The 13,334-nt window shown below is 45.7% G+C and overlaps 1 protein-coding gene across 1 annotated transcript in view; it reads right to left on the bottom strand.

Moving 5' to 3' along the window:
- Nucleotides 1-13,334, bottom strand: part of LOC135504704 (plexin-D1-like) — a 109,682-nt gene that overhangs the window by 24,482 nt on the left and 71,866 nt on the right. Inside the window, exons 14-21 of the mRNA XM_064923498.1 lie at nucleotides 9,683-9,788; nucleotides 6,030-6,169; nucleotides 5,536-5,715; nucleotides 4,831-4,915; nucleotides 4,410-4,676; nucleotides 2,793-2,942; nucleotides 1,095-1,209; nucleotides 428-535 (exon numbers count right to left, since the gene is read on the bottom strand). Coding sequence (XP_064779570.1) covers nucleotides 428-535; nucleotides 1,095-1,209; nucleotides 2,793-2,942; nucleotides 4,410-4,676; nucleotides 4,831-4,915; nucleotides 5,536-5,715; nucleotides 6,030-6,169; nucleotides 9,683-9,788 — 1,151 coding nt within the window. The remainder of the gene's footprint in view (nucleotides 1-427; nucleotides 536-1,094; nucleotides 1,210-2,792; nucleotides 2,943-4,409; nucleotides 4,677-4,830; nucleotides 4,916-5,535; nucleotides 5,716-6,029; nucleotides 6,170-9,682; nucleotides 9,789-13,334) is intronic.

Raw genomic sequence — 13,334 nt, 5'->3', positions numbered from 1 at the left:
ACAGTGACCCCCCTCTTGACTCCCCTCTCACACTCCTACCACTTTGCCCCTTCAGAGTAGACACATCTGAAGCAGTGTGTGACCACCATGTTTGTATGTGAGTGATCACTACTCAGTCTGTGTGTTTTATGAGTCACGCTAACTAGGCACACATCTTTCAACTGCTGCCACCACATACAACCACAGACACACACATACGTAAGAGCACACACATAAAAGCCCTATCCCTAAGTGAAGGTCCATGTTTTCTGTTTTCCCACATGTAGCCTTGGCCCAGGGACATCAGAGAACATGAGTGAGACTTCAATGGAGCTTAAATAACATCTGAGTGTAGGGAGACCTGCTGGTAGCATTACGAATCACACAGAAACTCCAGCCTTTCTGCCAGTACAAGAGAGTGCAAGTGTGTGTGTGTGTGGTTCTGAACCTTTGCGGATCTCCTCTCTGATCTGGGACTCCATCTCCTCCATCTGCAGCAGAGTCTTCTGCCAGTAGCGCTCCGCCCTCCGACTCTTAGTACAGTATACCACCAGAGCTGTGTGTGTGTGTGTGTGTGTGTGTGTGTGTGTGTGTGTGTGTGTGTGCAAGAGAGGGCAAGGGAGATGGAGTGAGAGAGGAAAAGGGCGAGAGAAAAGGAGGGACAAAAGGGAATGAGGGAAAGTATGTGGGAGAGAAACACACAGAAAGAGACATAAGAGTCAATAAATAGATGTCTTTGAAGCCATATCCTGTTATCACAGGTTGACATGTTGTAATTAATCAGGACATACTCCATTTGTAAAAGCTCCATACATAAACAGCTTCTGGAGAGAAATAAAAACACACTTGTCGAAGACACACACACACACACATTAAAAAAGACACACAGACATACAACTACATGAGAACAAACATTCGCACCCACATACACAAACGTCATATGCACACACACACACTGGGAGCAGTGGTAACAGTGGTGTCTTTGTGTTGTGTAGACTGGGGGAGAGAGACCCTAACCCCAGAGATCCTTTTATCTCCCTCACATCTGGAGCATCCGTCGCCAGGCAGCCCAGACATCCATCATTCACGGCAACGTCACCAGCCCAGACACTTACCCACAGTGCACAGCAGCAACAGGACGCAGCACACCACAATGGACACCACAATGGCCAGCTCACTACCACCCAGCTGCACCTTGGCTATGATCCTCTGGAAGTTACCCACCTGCACCTAGGGAGGGAGAGAGGGGGAGAAAGAGTAAAGAAAGGAGAGAGGTTGAAAGAAAGGGTGAGATAGGAGGAAAGAGGATTCAGGGGAGAGAACGGTGTTTAGCAGGCCTGTTTCAACATACAAATGCAAACATATGTTCTGAGGTATAGAAATGCACACAATCTCACATTGACACACACAATCAAACAAATACACATTCAGGCTAACATGACACACACACACTGGAATGTGTGTGATGGTATTAGTCAACCAGTTCAGGGTAAACAGATGTGACTGGAGAGATGAATTTCACTTCTGCTTTCTGGTTGTCCAACCCAATTCCCTATCGCAACCTTGTTGACAAAATTCCGTATGTCTGCTTCAAGGTCCTATTCCCCATATCCTTCTGTTCCTGGACTGAGGAGGGGTACGAGTGGTCTCTCTCTCTGCGGGGTCTCGCTCTGGTATGACCAATTCTTTCTCCAAACCATGAAAACAAAGCAAGAAAGAGTGTTGGAAAGAAATGCCTTTGTTCTGTGTTCATATTTGGTTTGGGGTACAGCAGCCCACACAACCCCTCACACACAGCTGCCCTATACAGAGGCTCAGCTTCACTTCTGAGCCAAGGGAAAAAAGGGAGGTAAAAGTAGGTACTAGTATATCACTGAAAAGTCTCTGAATAAATCATAAAGTTTGTTTTAAATGCCCAGAAGCTAAGCATTTGCATACCTTTTAAACTGGGGGGAGCTAGCGTACACACACACCGGTACACACACAAATATCTAAACACACACACACACACACACACACACACACACGAGGTATGAGGGCAGCCCAACCGTTAGTGTTTTGACATCTTGTTGGACCCCTGCCCTCTGTGTTTGTCTGCTAATTGCATGTGTTTATTTATGGACATCCTGAGAGAGTTTTTCCCCTCCAACACTCCATTCCTCCCTCTCTCTCTTTCTGTGACTCACGCCTCACTGACTGTCTGTGAGGGACATAGACTGACAGACAAACATGGCCATTCTAATCCACTGCTCTCAACGGCCTTATTTTCCCTAATAAGCCCTCTCAAAACTGAAATGTGCAACAGACAAGACAGTGGGGGGAGAGAGTAAAACGAGAGAGAGATAGAGTCTTTAACAGAGCAAGGCAGGGTTTAGTTGGTTGAGCCCTATTATAAAGAGAGACTTCTTAGACAAAACAAAAACCATATGGGCAAGTCCTACTGTCCTTTCCGAGAAAGTGTAATTTCAGCTGAAGCCCAGAGTGTGTGTGTGTGTTGACTCTTGCATGCAGGCTTACGCACATGCTTGCGTGCCTGTGTCCCCCTACACGTGTGATTGGGATGGACAGACAGACAAAAGATGAGCAGATAACAGATGAACAGATATCAGATTGGTTTACTCTTTGATTCATTTACTGTTACACCCTGTCCCCTGACCAAGAGTGGCCTGTCATCCTGCTCGTCCCTCTGCTCTCAGCCAGATCATCGAGGCATAGTTAAGTTGGTAGTTATACCAAACTGGACACTGTTTCAAAACATTGATAATAATGTGGTCCAAAGTAGTAGCCTTAAAATATAATGCAGTTGTACTTACGGTAACAGGCAGTTCTCCTTCACTGGAGCCCAGCGAGCCGTTGATGCTGCAGTGGAACAGCTGGTCGTTATGGAAGCTGATGTCACAGGGATAGGAGCCAATCATTACTGAGTATTCCTCCGGCGCCAGTTCCAGATTGCTCGGTCCTTTCTGTGCCAGACCCAAACAAAAACAGACGTCTGTCAGTCAGAGCTCTAGGGACACCATGGTCTGTCTTGGATAGGCACAGCTGACACACAAGCACAGGCACTCACATAAACACACACACACACACACACACACACACACATAAACACACCCACTGAGCAGTCCAGAACCAAACTCATTCAGTCTCACAAGATTCCTCATACACAGGGCGAGAGTTCATCTTAAAGAATCACACAGTAGACATGGAGAGAACACCTTCTCCAAACTGACTAACCCACTGACTGTCATGATGGACACTGTCTATCTAAACCCCAGCCACTCCTTCATCAATGCACTGTAGGAGCACTGGTCCCCTCCATGCGCGCTCACATGCGGACATTCACCCACCCACCAGTGGAGACTGCTGTGTGAGGAGAGGTTGTATGTTTATCCCCAGTGTGTTTCCTCTCTGTGATTACACCCTCAGGACCATGTACTGTCCTGTCCCCTCTGCAGGATGCCACCCCCTGGGTCTCTGTCAACAAACACTTCCTCAAACACACGCACACACACACACATGCACACACACGCACACACACGCACACACACGCACACACACGCACACTCAGACAAAACACATACATGAAACAATGAATTCCAAGGACCAAAACAGGATGAAAGCAAACAAAACCCACCCACATTCCAACAGATGTCCTTAATATAGGATCTAACCAAACAACAATCCCCATCAAACAAACACGTTCTACTCCATCCAACATTATCTGAACCTGGATAAGCCCACAAACATCCAGCCTGGTCCACCCAAAGTGGAATCCACCTTCGTAATGAAAACAAGAAGCAACATCGAGTACACCCTTGCCCCTACATCACACAAGTAGACAGGGCTGAGGCAGAAATTCCTGTAAGGGCCCCAGCTTTACACACACATACGCACAGAGGAGAGAAAGAGAGCGAGAGGGGCAGAAAGAGACTTCCCGGTAACTTCCCTGTCTGTGTCTCATCCTGTCTGTACCAGCACCAGTGGAGATCCAGCAGTTTTTAATGACTGTTAGCATTAAGACCCTCACTCCTCTCTCATATATGGGGCAGTTGCTTAGGTCAGCTAGAATACAGACAGGACCTTTTGCAAAGATGTCTGACTGAGTTATCTGCTAAGAGGTGGTGGTACTGTAATCCCATTCTTTCTGAACAGCCCAGCCACAACTTAACACACCCTAGGTTTCAGAACTACACAGTCTGTTATCTTTTTAAAGTATGAATACAAAGACAGTGAGCCATAATTGCTATTTTCAGAATGAAGTCAGATTGACAGGACTGGACAGTTCCTAGAACAAGTGCACGAATCTCCCTGGTCAATGGGCCTTTCAGTTCTCATCCTGCTCCATCCTCTCCCATTTGGTAGACTAAACTGTCACTTACAAAACTCCCCACCCCCACCCTCTCCCATTAGTGCGCTGGGCTGTCACATACGTTGATGATGAGTGTGAGTGGCTCCCCAGGGTGGTGCTTGATCAGCTTCTCCTTGTTGGCGGTGAAGAATTGAGGGTCCTCCACGTACTCCAACAGGAAGTGACCTCCGTGAGGATCCTCCTCTTCCTCCTGGCCTGGGCCGTAAAAGACCGGGCTATCTCCCGTGTAGAGGACTCCATTCAGGAAGAACTCTACCGTGGTCTGCTGAGATTGGCTAGAGGTTGGGGAGGAGCATGTAATCATGGAGGGAGGCTGCACCTTACAGGCCTAGAGAGGGACCAGGAGGATGAGAGAAAAAATCTTCATCACCTCGAAGTGTACACACTGTGCAGGAGTCCATTCTTCAAGTTTTTCATCTAAGATGTTAGCTACTTCAGGAGTTTATCTATTCACACTCGAGATGTTCCTTGTTGTTACTTACCGCCTGTCCGATGTCTAGCACCTCCATAGTGACGCTCTGAACCAGGTCAAAACCCTGCCCCGTCACTGTGATGGTCCGACCGCCACTGGAACACAACCACACACGGTTTAAAACATAGAACATAGAACACAGAGACACACCCAAACAACCACTCTGGCCAGAGACGGAGAGCACAAACTCACATGCACATGCCCACAGGATCAGAGACAGTCCAAACCAACACACTACACACAGTCAGAGTCGGCACACAAGCCAATCCGACCCACCATGCCCTCCCTCATAGGTCTGTCTCACACATGGGGTGTCATTTCAAACCAACACACATACACCCATGTACGCACGCATGCACATGCAAACCCTGTGGAGAAGCTACAGAGCATAGATCAGGAAGACATTAACTCAGTATGTCATCTCTGTGGCTGGGTGGGATACCAGGCAAACCCTCCAAGAGAGTGACTGTGGTAGAACAGAACTACAAGAGCATTAGAATGACTGAAATCATATTTTCTATATGCTGTCATACTCTGTTGTCAACAGAACACTGGATAAATAGAATCTATGGAATGCTAGATTGATCAATGGAACAATGCAGGACACTGACTGTTCAGTTTTCTACTGTATGTATGAGATGGAACAGTGTGTTTGATAAATGTATCGCCAAACCACTGCCCCGCACATACACAGTGCGTCGTAATGTCTTTGTACCTGAGGTAGCTCTGTCTGGGTTTGATGTAGCTGATGCTGGGGTTCTTCTCATAAATGTACTGGGTGAGGAGCTCAGAGCGCTGACAGGGTATGTATTCAAACTCCACACACACCGACACCGCCTCAGTGTGTGTGTGCAGGGCCGCAGGCATGGTGCACTCAATGGTGTCTTCAGTTAGCCTGAAACACACACACATGCACAAGGACGAAGACACACAGGGACGCACAAGGACAGACAAATACCACACAATCACGCATGATAAAACGACACACTAAGAGCTTCCATAACAAATATATCCAAGAACAAAAACAGCCTCTGAAAATACAACAAATGCATCAGCTGAAAAAATAACAATACCTCACAGACGATATAATTAAACAACTCAACTGTCTCCTTTATAACACTCAGCATCACAAAGCCATCAGATTCTGCACAGCAACATATGCAAGTTCAACAGTGATGACAATGTACTGAATCCCACAGCAAGACTCACGTGAGGATGGTGCATTCCTGGGTACCATTGACCTTGACTCTGATCTGGGAGCCAGTGTCCAGGTGCTCCCCCTTGATGGTAACCCTGGTTCCCCCAGAACGAGAGCCCTTTCTAGGCTCCATGGATAGAAGCTTGGGGACCTGGGGAGGGAGATGGGACATATGTGTGGGTATTCATGTGCCATAAGGCCACATTGTTGTTATGCTGTCATGTGCTGTCCACACATCCGAGGCAGCAGTCTGCTGGCGTTGCATCATTGTGGCACTGTAATTGAATGATTCAAATAATATTCTATACAGTAGATGTCTACAGTATATGTACCATATGCTTGGTTTCCTCAGCTAAATAAGTTGCTGAGTATAACATATTTTAAGTTTGACAACTTGTGGACACTGCAGCCCTGGGAAACTAAAGTTGAGTAGCCCACCCCTGCAGTTCAGTATTGTTCTGCACTGAGGCCTTACGACTTTGCGTTCATCTCAGCCACATATGACAGATCCCTGGGGCTAGGATATATTTTGCTATCCAGCGATATAGCAGTACAGCCATACACACACAGGACAGGTCCCTGGGGCTAAGACGAATATCCCTATACAGCTATACAGTTCTACAGCATCAGCATTCTGGAGACTCCCGAAGCCTCTCTCCCCTCTATTAACCTTGCCTCCAGGGTGGACCACTCATTCTCATTGACATGATCCACTTCCTGTGTATGTGTGTGAATGGGGCAGGGGTGTCTATTGTGTGTGCGTAAGGAAAAGGCAGATGTTTCCGGCCCAATATTTGAGGAAGGAGGTCCAAAGGAAGCACACATCCGGTCTCCGTTTGGATTTAAACAACTTTCCCTTTTCCTCAGAAATCACCTTCTCCCCCTCTACCTTTCTTTCCGGCACACCCTAGGGCAGCATCCCAGAAAGTGGCAGAAAGGACTTCTCAGAACCCCTAAAAGTGTTTGTTGCTTTGTATTTCAATACTTTCACATCTCCAAGACTGTTACTTCTTACTGGGATCATGACTCATACTGAAGGCAGAATCCCCTTTATAAAAGTGTCTGAAATTATGCAGAACCCGTCGACTTTATCCACACTTTGTTAGGTTACATACTCATTCTCGCTGCACAGCTATTTTCAGGTCTCTCCAGAGATGTTCCATCGGGTTCAACTCCAGGCTCTGGCTGGGCCACAAGGACATTGAGACTTGTCCCGAAGCCACTCCTGTGTTGTCTTGGTTGTGTGCTTAGGGTCAAAGGTGAACCTTCGCCTCAGTCTGAGGTCCTGAGCGGTCTGGAGCAGGTTTTCATCAAGGATCTCTCTGTACTTTGCTTCATTCATCTTTGCTTCGGTCCTGACTAGTCTCCTAGTCCCTGCCGCTGATAAATGCTGCCACCACCATGCTTCACCGTAGGGACAGTGGCAGATTCCCTCCAGATATGACACTTGAAATTCAGGCCAAAAGAGTTCAACATTGGTTTCATTAGAGCAGAGAATCTAGTTTATCATGGTCTGAGAGTCTTTAGGTGCCTTTTCGCAAACGCCAAGCAGGCTCTCATGTGCCTTTTACTGAGGGGTGGGTTCCGTTCTGCCACTCAACCATAAAGGCCTAATTGGTGGAGTGCTGCAGAGATGGTTGTCCATCTGGAAGGTTCTCCCATCTCCACAGAGGAACTCTAGAGCTCTGTCAGAGTGACCATCGGGTTCTTGGTCACCTCCCTGACAAAGGCCTTCTCCCCCAATGTCTCTGTTTGGCTGGGCAGTCAGCTCTAGGAAAAGTCTTGGTGGTTCCAAACTTCTTCCATTTAAGAATGAGGGCACTGTGTTCTTGGGGACCTTCAATGCTGATGAAATGTTTTGGTACCTTTCCTCAGATCTGTGCCTTGACACAATCCTGTCTTGGAGGCTACAGACAATTCCTTTGACCTTAAGGCTTGGTTTTTGCTCTGACATGCACTGTCAACTGTGGGACCTTATATAGACAGGTGTGAGCTTTTCCAAATCATGTCCAATCAATTGAATTTGCAACAGGTGGACTTCAATCAAGTTGTAGAAACAGCTTAAGGATGATCAAACAGGATGAACCTGAGCTCAATTTCAATTATCATAGCAAAGGGTCTGAATACTTATGTAAATAAGGTATTTCTATTTTTACTTTTAATACATTTACTGAAATTTTTAAAAGCCTATTTTCACTTTGTCATTATGAGGTAATGTGTGTAGATTGCTGAGGGTAATTTAAACAAATCAATTTTATAATAAGGCTGTAAAGTAACACAATGTGGAAAAATGTAAGATGCCTGAATACTTTCCGACGGCACTGTATTATAAACAAAAATATAAACGCAACATTAAACAATTTCAAAGATTTTACTGAGTTACAGTTCATATAAGGAAATCAGTCAATTGAAATAAATTAATTAGGCCCTAATCTATTGATTTCACATGACTAGGCAAGGGTGCAGCCATGGGTGGGCCTTGGAGGGCATAGGTCCACCACCTGGCAGCAGAGGCCCACCCACTGGGAAGCCAATCAGAATGAGTTTTCCCACACAAAAGCAGAATTTCTCCTCAGCATAATAAGCCGGATGTGGAGGTCCTTGGCTGGCATGATTACACGTGGTGTCAGCAGTTGTGAGGCCAGTTGGACGTACTACCAAATTCTCTAAAACAACGTTGAAGACAGCTTATGAAATTAACATTCAGTCATCTGGCAACAGCTCTGGTGGACATTCCTGCAGTCAGCATGCCAATTGCATGCTCTTTCCAAACTTGAGACATCTGTGGCATTGTGTTGCGTGACAAAACAGCACATTTGAAAGTGCTCTTTTATTGTCCCCGGCACAAGGTGCACCTGTGTAATGATCAATGCTGTTTAAATCAGCTTCTTGATATGCCACACCTGTCAGGTGGATGGATTATCATGACAAAGGAGAAATACTCACTAACAGGGACACATTGTGCACAACATTTGAGAGAAACACATTTTTGTGTGAATGGAACATTTCTAGGATTTCTTATGAAACATGAAACATGAAACATGGGTCCAAAAGAAAGAAACAGAGGGCTTAGATGAGAATTTCCACAGGCTGTGTAGTCTTAATCCAAAGGGAGACAGTGTTGGTCAGGGTCAATTAGCAGAAGAAGCAGCCAGCCTCGGCTGGTCATGAATTCAAAGAGAGGGACATTTGAACAAGCGGCATATTTGTTTTTGCTGGCACCGAGTTCTGGATGACAATAGTGCTTAGTTGCTGTTCTAATGAACGTTTGAAGATTCCCACACACTTGCATTCCTGAATATCAAGACGCATCTGTTAACATTCAACTGACACATTGGGAACACTTTTCCCAGTATGAACAAGGACTGGGGAGTGGGGAGAGGGAGAGGGAGAGAGAGAGAGAGAGGATGTATGAGAAAGAATGGAGAGATTGTGGATTTAACCAGCAAGAGAAAGACTATAGCAAAGAAATACTGTAAATGAATAGGAAGAAGAAAATGGAAAGGCAAGTCAGGGAGAAGGAGAGGAAAAATGAGGAAGGAAGACAGAGAGGAAGGAGAGAGAGAGACAATGAGAGAGAAAGATAAGAGAGACAGAGAGAGGAAGGAGAGAGAGAGAGGGGAAGGAGAGCAGGAGAGAGAGAGTGAGGATAGAACACACTCACCAAGTATGAGAAGGCCTCTTTGGACACCGCCATTGCTTTTTGGTTCACAGTAATTCTGACTAAATTCTTTGTGGGATCAACGGCCTGCCCAGTAACACACACCAGCCTGTAGATAGAACGCAAAACTGTAAGGTCAGCAGACACCCTTAATTTGAACCAACACTGACCAAAATCATCGCTACAAGAACAGCACAGTATTTTGGCAACTGCCTTTTAGGATGTTTTTGTGTCAACTGTGGATTACATATTTTTTTTTGATTTTTCATGAGTTTCACAACTTTTAGAATAAAGCTAAACACAGACATTATGATAGAGATCCTTAGAGGTTCCGTAATAATATCTATGGTAAGTACTATACAGTGTTGGCTAAACCCAGAGGAAGGGGACTTCAAAGCCCCCCCGGCCAGATGCTGCGAAACACAGAGGGGCTTAACGAGCTGACTGGATGTTTGTTTTATAACCTCATGGCTCTAATTAAGCCTCATATTGTCACACAGTACTGGGACCAGAGGGACGCAGTAGGATTATCCATACAGTGATGAAGTAACAGAAAACATTCTGCAAGGCCAGATCCCAGATCTGTATGTGCTTTGGCCCTGCTGTATTTCAGTCAGAGGAACTGGCTAAAACATATACGGTACAGATCATGGACCAGGGTATGATACAATGACACCCCACAGAAATAAACACAGGGGAAACCATGAAGCCACACCCCAACCCTGCGTGGCTCGAAGCCCACCCCGTCACCCTCCTCTAGTTCAGCACGTGCGGGCAGTATATTTAGTCAGGTGGTTGGTTCTATAACGTCCAATCAGGGGTCTAGTCGCTAACTGACAGTAGGCTTGATCGTCTGAGGGTCACATGAGATAGGTACCCCAGAAACAGGGCAAGACCAGAAACAGGGCTGGGCTGAAGGATGGGTCTGAAGGGGATCAAGGAGCTCATAGAGCTGGATCAAGTCCCAGTAGTTGTTTGTTGTTTTGAAACAAGTAACTGATTGCAGCCAAATTCTCAGTGCTGATGTGTCAATGCCTAGCCCCTCTAGGGAAAATTATTCATAATTTTGTTAAATTAATGTGAAACCTAGCTCAGTAAAACTATGTCCACATGCTGTAGACACCTTGGGGAATACGTAGAAAGCGTAAGCTCGTTGATGGCACATTCACAGCTCAATAGGGACTCAAAACACTTCCGGATTGGATTTTTCTCAGGCTTTCGCCTGCAACATCAGTTCTGTTATACTCACAGACAATATATTTACAGTTTTGGAAACGTTAGAGTGTTTTCTATCCATAGCCGTCAATTATATGCATATTCTAGCATCTTGTCTTGACAAAATATCCCGTTTAAAATGGGAACGTTTTTTTTCCAAAAATGAAAATACTGCCCCTAGAGTCGCAACAGGTTTTAACTATAAATGGCCAACTGATTGAAAGTGTAGTATAGAAAACTTCAGTATAGAATAGAATAGAATTCAGTAGTAAACTGTAGTATATTGTAGAAAACTATACTAAACAATGTAGTATCCCTCGATCATGTGTAGTACTCAGCATAGAATTTTGGGGTATATTGTAGAATACTATAGTAAACCTTACAGTATTATCCACATAAGAAAACACTAAACCATGCCCATTCCCCTCCCTAATATCCCAATTTGTGCCACCCATACGTGAGAAACCTACATGTCAAGTAGGGTTCATATAATTTGTTCCCTACAGGTTATAGAAAAGAGCAGAAGCTCTGAACTCTATGTTCAGAATCCAGTCCTAGTTTTGGAAAATATGTTATTTTAGTATTTCTCCAGTAAGGTTCCTCAAGATGAAAGCCCTCCACTTCCATGTCAGGTGTGAATGGGGAGCAGGTGTGTTACATTTGGTGTCATCACTTTCACACACCCTCATACTGACTTGGTCACCGAAAGTTCAACATGGCATCTCATGGCAAAGAACTCTCTGAGGATCTGAAAAAATAATTGTTGCTCTACATAAAGATGGCCTGGGCTATAAGAAGATTGCCAAGACCCTGAAACTGAGCTGCAGCCCGGTCGCCAAGACCATACAGCGGTTTAACTGGACAGGTTCCACTCAGAACAGGCCTCGCCATGGTCGACCAAAGAAGTTGAGTGCACGTGCTCAGCGTAATATCCAGAGGTTGTCTTTGGGAAATAGACGTATGAGTGCTGCCAGCATTGCTTCAGAGGTTGAAGGGGTGTGGGGTCAGCCTGTCAGTGCTCAGACCATACGCCGTACACTGCATCAAATTGGTCTGCATGGCTGTCGTCCCAGAAGGAAGCCTCTTCTAAAGATGATGCACAAGAAAGCCCGCAAACAGTTTGCTGAAGACAAGCAGACTATTGACATGGATTACTGGAACCATGTCCTGTGGTCTGATGAGACCAAGAAACTTATTTGGTTCAAATGGTGTCAAGTGTGTGTGGCGGCAACCAGGTGAGGAGTAAAAGACAAGTGTGTCTTGCCTACAGTCAAGCATGGTGGTGAGAGTGTCATGGTCTGGGGCTGCATGAGTGCTGCCGGCACTGGGGAGCTGCAGTTCATTGAGAGAACCATGAATGCGAACATGTACTGTGACATACTGAAGCAGAGCATGATCCCTTCCCTTCGGAGACTGGGCCGCAGGGCAGTATTCCAACATGATAACAACCCCAAACACACCTCCAAGACGACCACTGCCTTGCTAAAGAAGCTGAGGATAAAGGTGATGGACTGGCCAAACATGTCTCCAGACCTAAACCCTATTTTGCATCTGTGGGGCATCCTCAAACGGAAGGTGGAGGAGTGCAAGATCTCTAACATCCACCAGCTCCGTGATGTCGTCATGGAGGAGTGGAAGAGGACTCCAGTGGCAACCTGTGATGCTCTGGTGAACTCCATGCCCAAGAGGGTAAAGGCAGTGCTGGAAAATGATGGTGGCCACACAAAATATTGATACTTTGGGCCCAATTTGGACATTTTCACTTAGGGGTGTACTCCCTTTTGTTGCCAGCGGTTTAGACATTAATGGCTGTGTGTTGAGTTATTTTGAGGGGACAGTAAATTTACACTGTTATACAAGCTGTACACTCACTACTTTACATTGTAGCAAAGTGTAATTTCTTCAGTGTTGTCACATGAAAAGATATACTCAAATATTTACAAAAATGTGAGGGGTGTACTCACTTTTGTGATATATTTTTTACTACTACTACCTTGAAACTATTGACACTTTCTGACTTCATCTCTCTCCAGAGCAGTACACTTCCCTCTGGCACTCAGATGTGACCTCTGACCTCTCAGCACACGAACAGACACCTGTCTCAGCCATGGTCGTGGTGAGGTCACGCAGGTGTGTGTGTGTGCATCTATTCAGTGTGTGCGCCTGCTGTAAGACAAACTGACATGTTTTGGTTTGTCAGCACCACTACCTCCAAAGAGGAAATATTTTGCTGTCATAACAACCAGCTCAGGGAACCAATGAGGGACGAGCAAGCAGGGTGAGGTCATCCCTGATGTGAAATCTAATTCGCGGGATCTGGAGTGACCTGGAATGTGTGTGTGTGTGTGTGTGTGTGTGTTTGGGAGTGTGTAGTGACAGGTTAGACCTATGGGTCAACCCAGCACTGGTCTGCATTCTACTACTGCGTGATTGGCTCCAG

The sequence above is a fragment of the Oncorhynchus masou genome, chromosome 18 (assembly GCF_036934945.1).
Source record: "Oncorhynchus masou masou isolate Uvic2021 chromosome 18, UVic_Omas_1.1, whole genome shotgun sequence".
In the NCBI taxonomy this organism is placed as follows: domain Eukaryota; kingdom Metazoa; phylum Chordata; class Actinopteri; order Salmoniformes; family Salmonidae; genus Oncorhynchus; species Oncorhynchus masou.
This window is presented reverse-complemented; position numbering and strand designations above follow the sequence as displayed.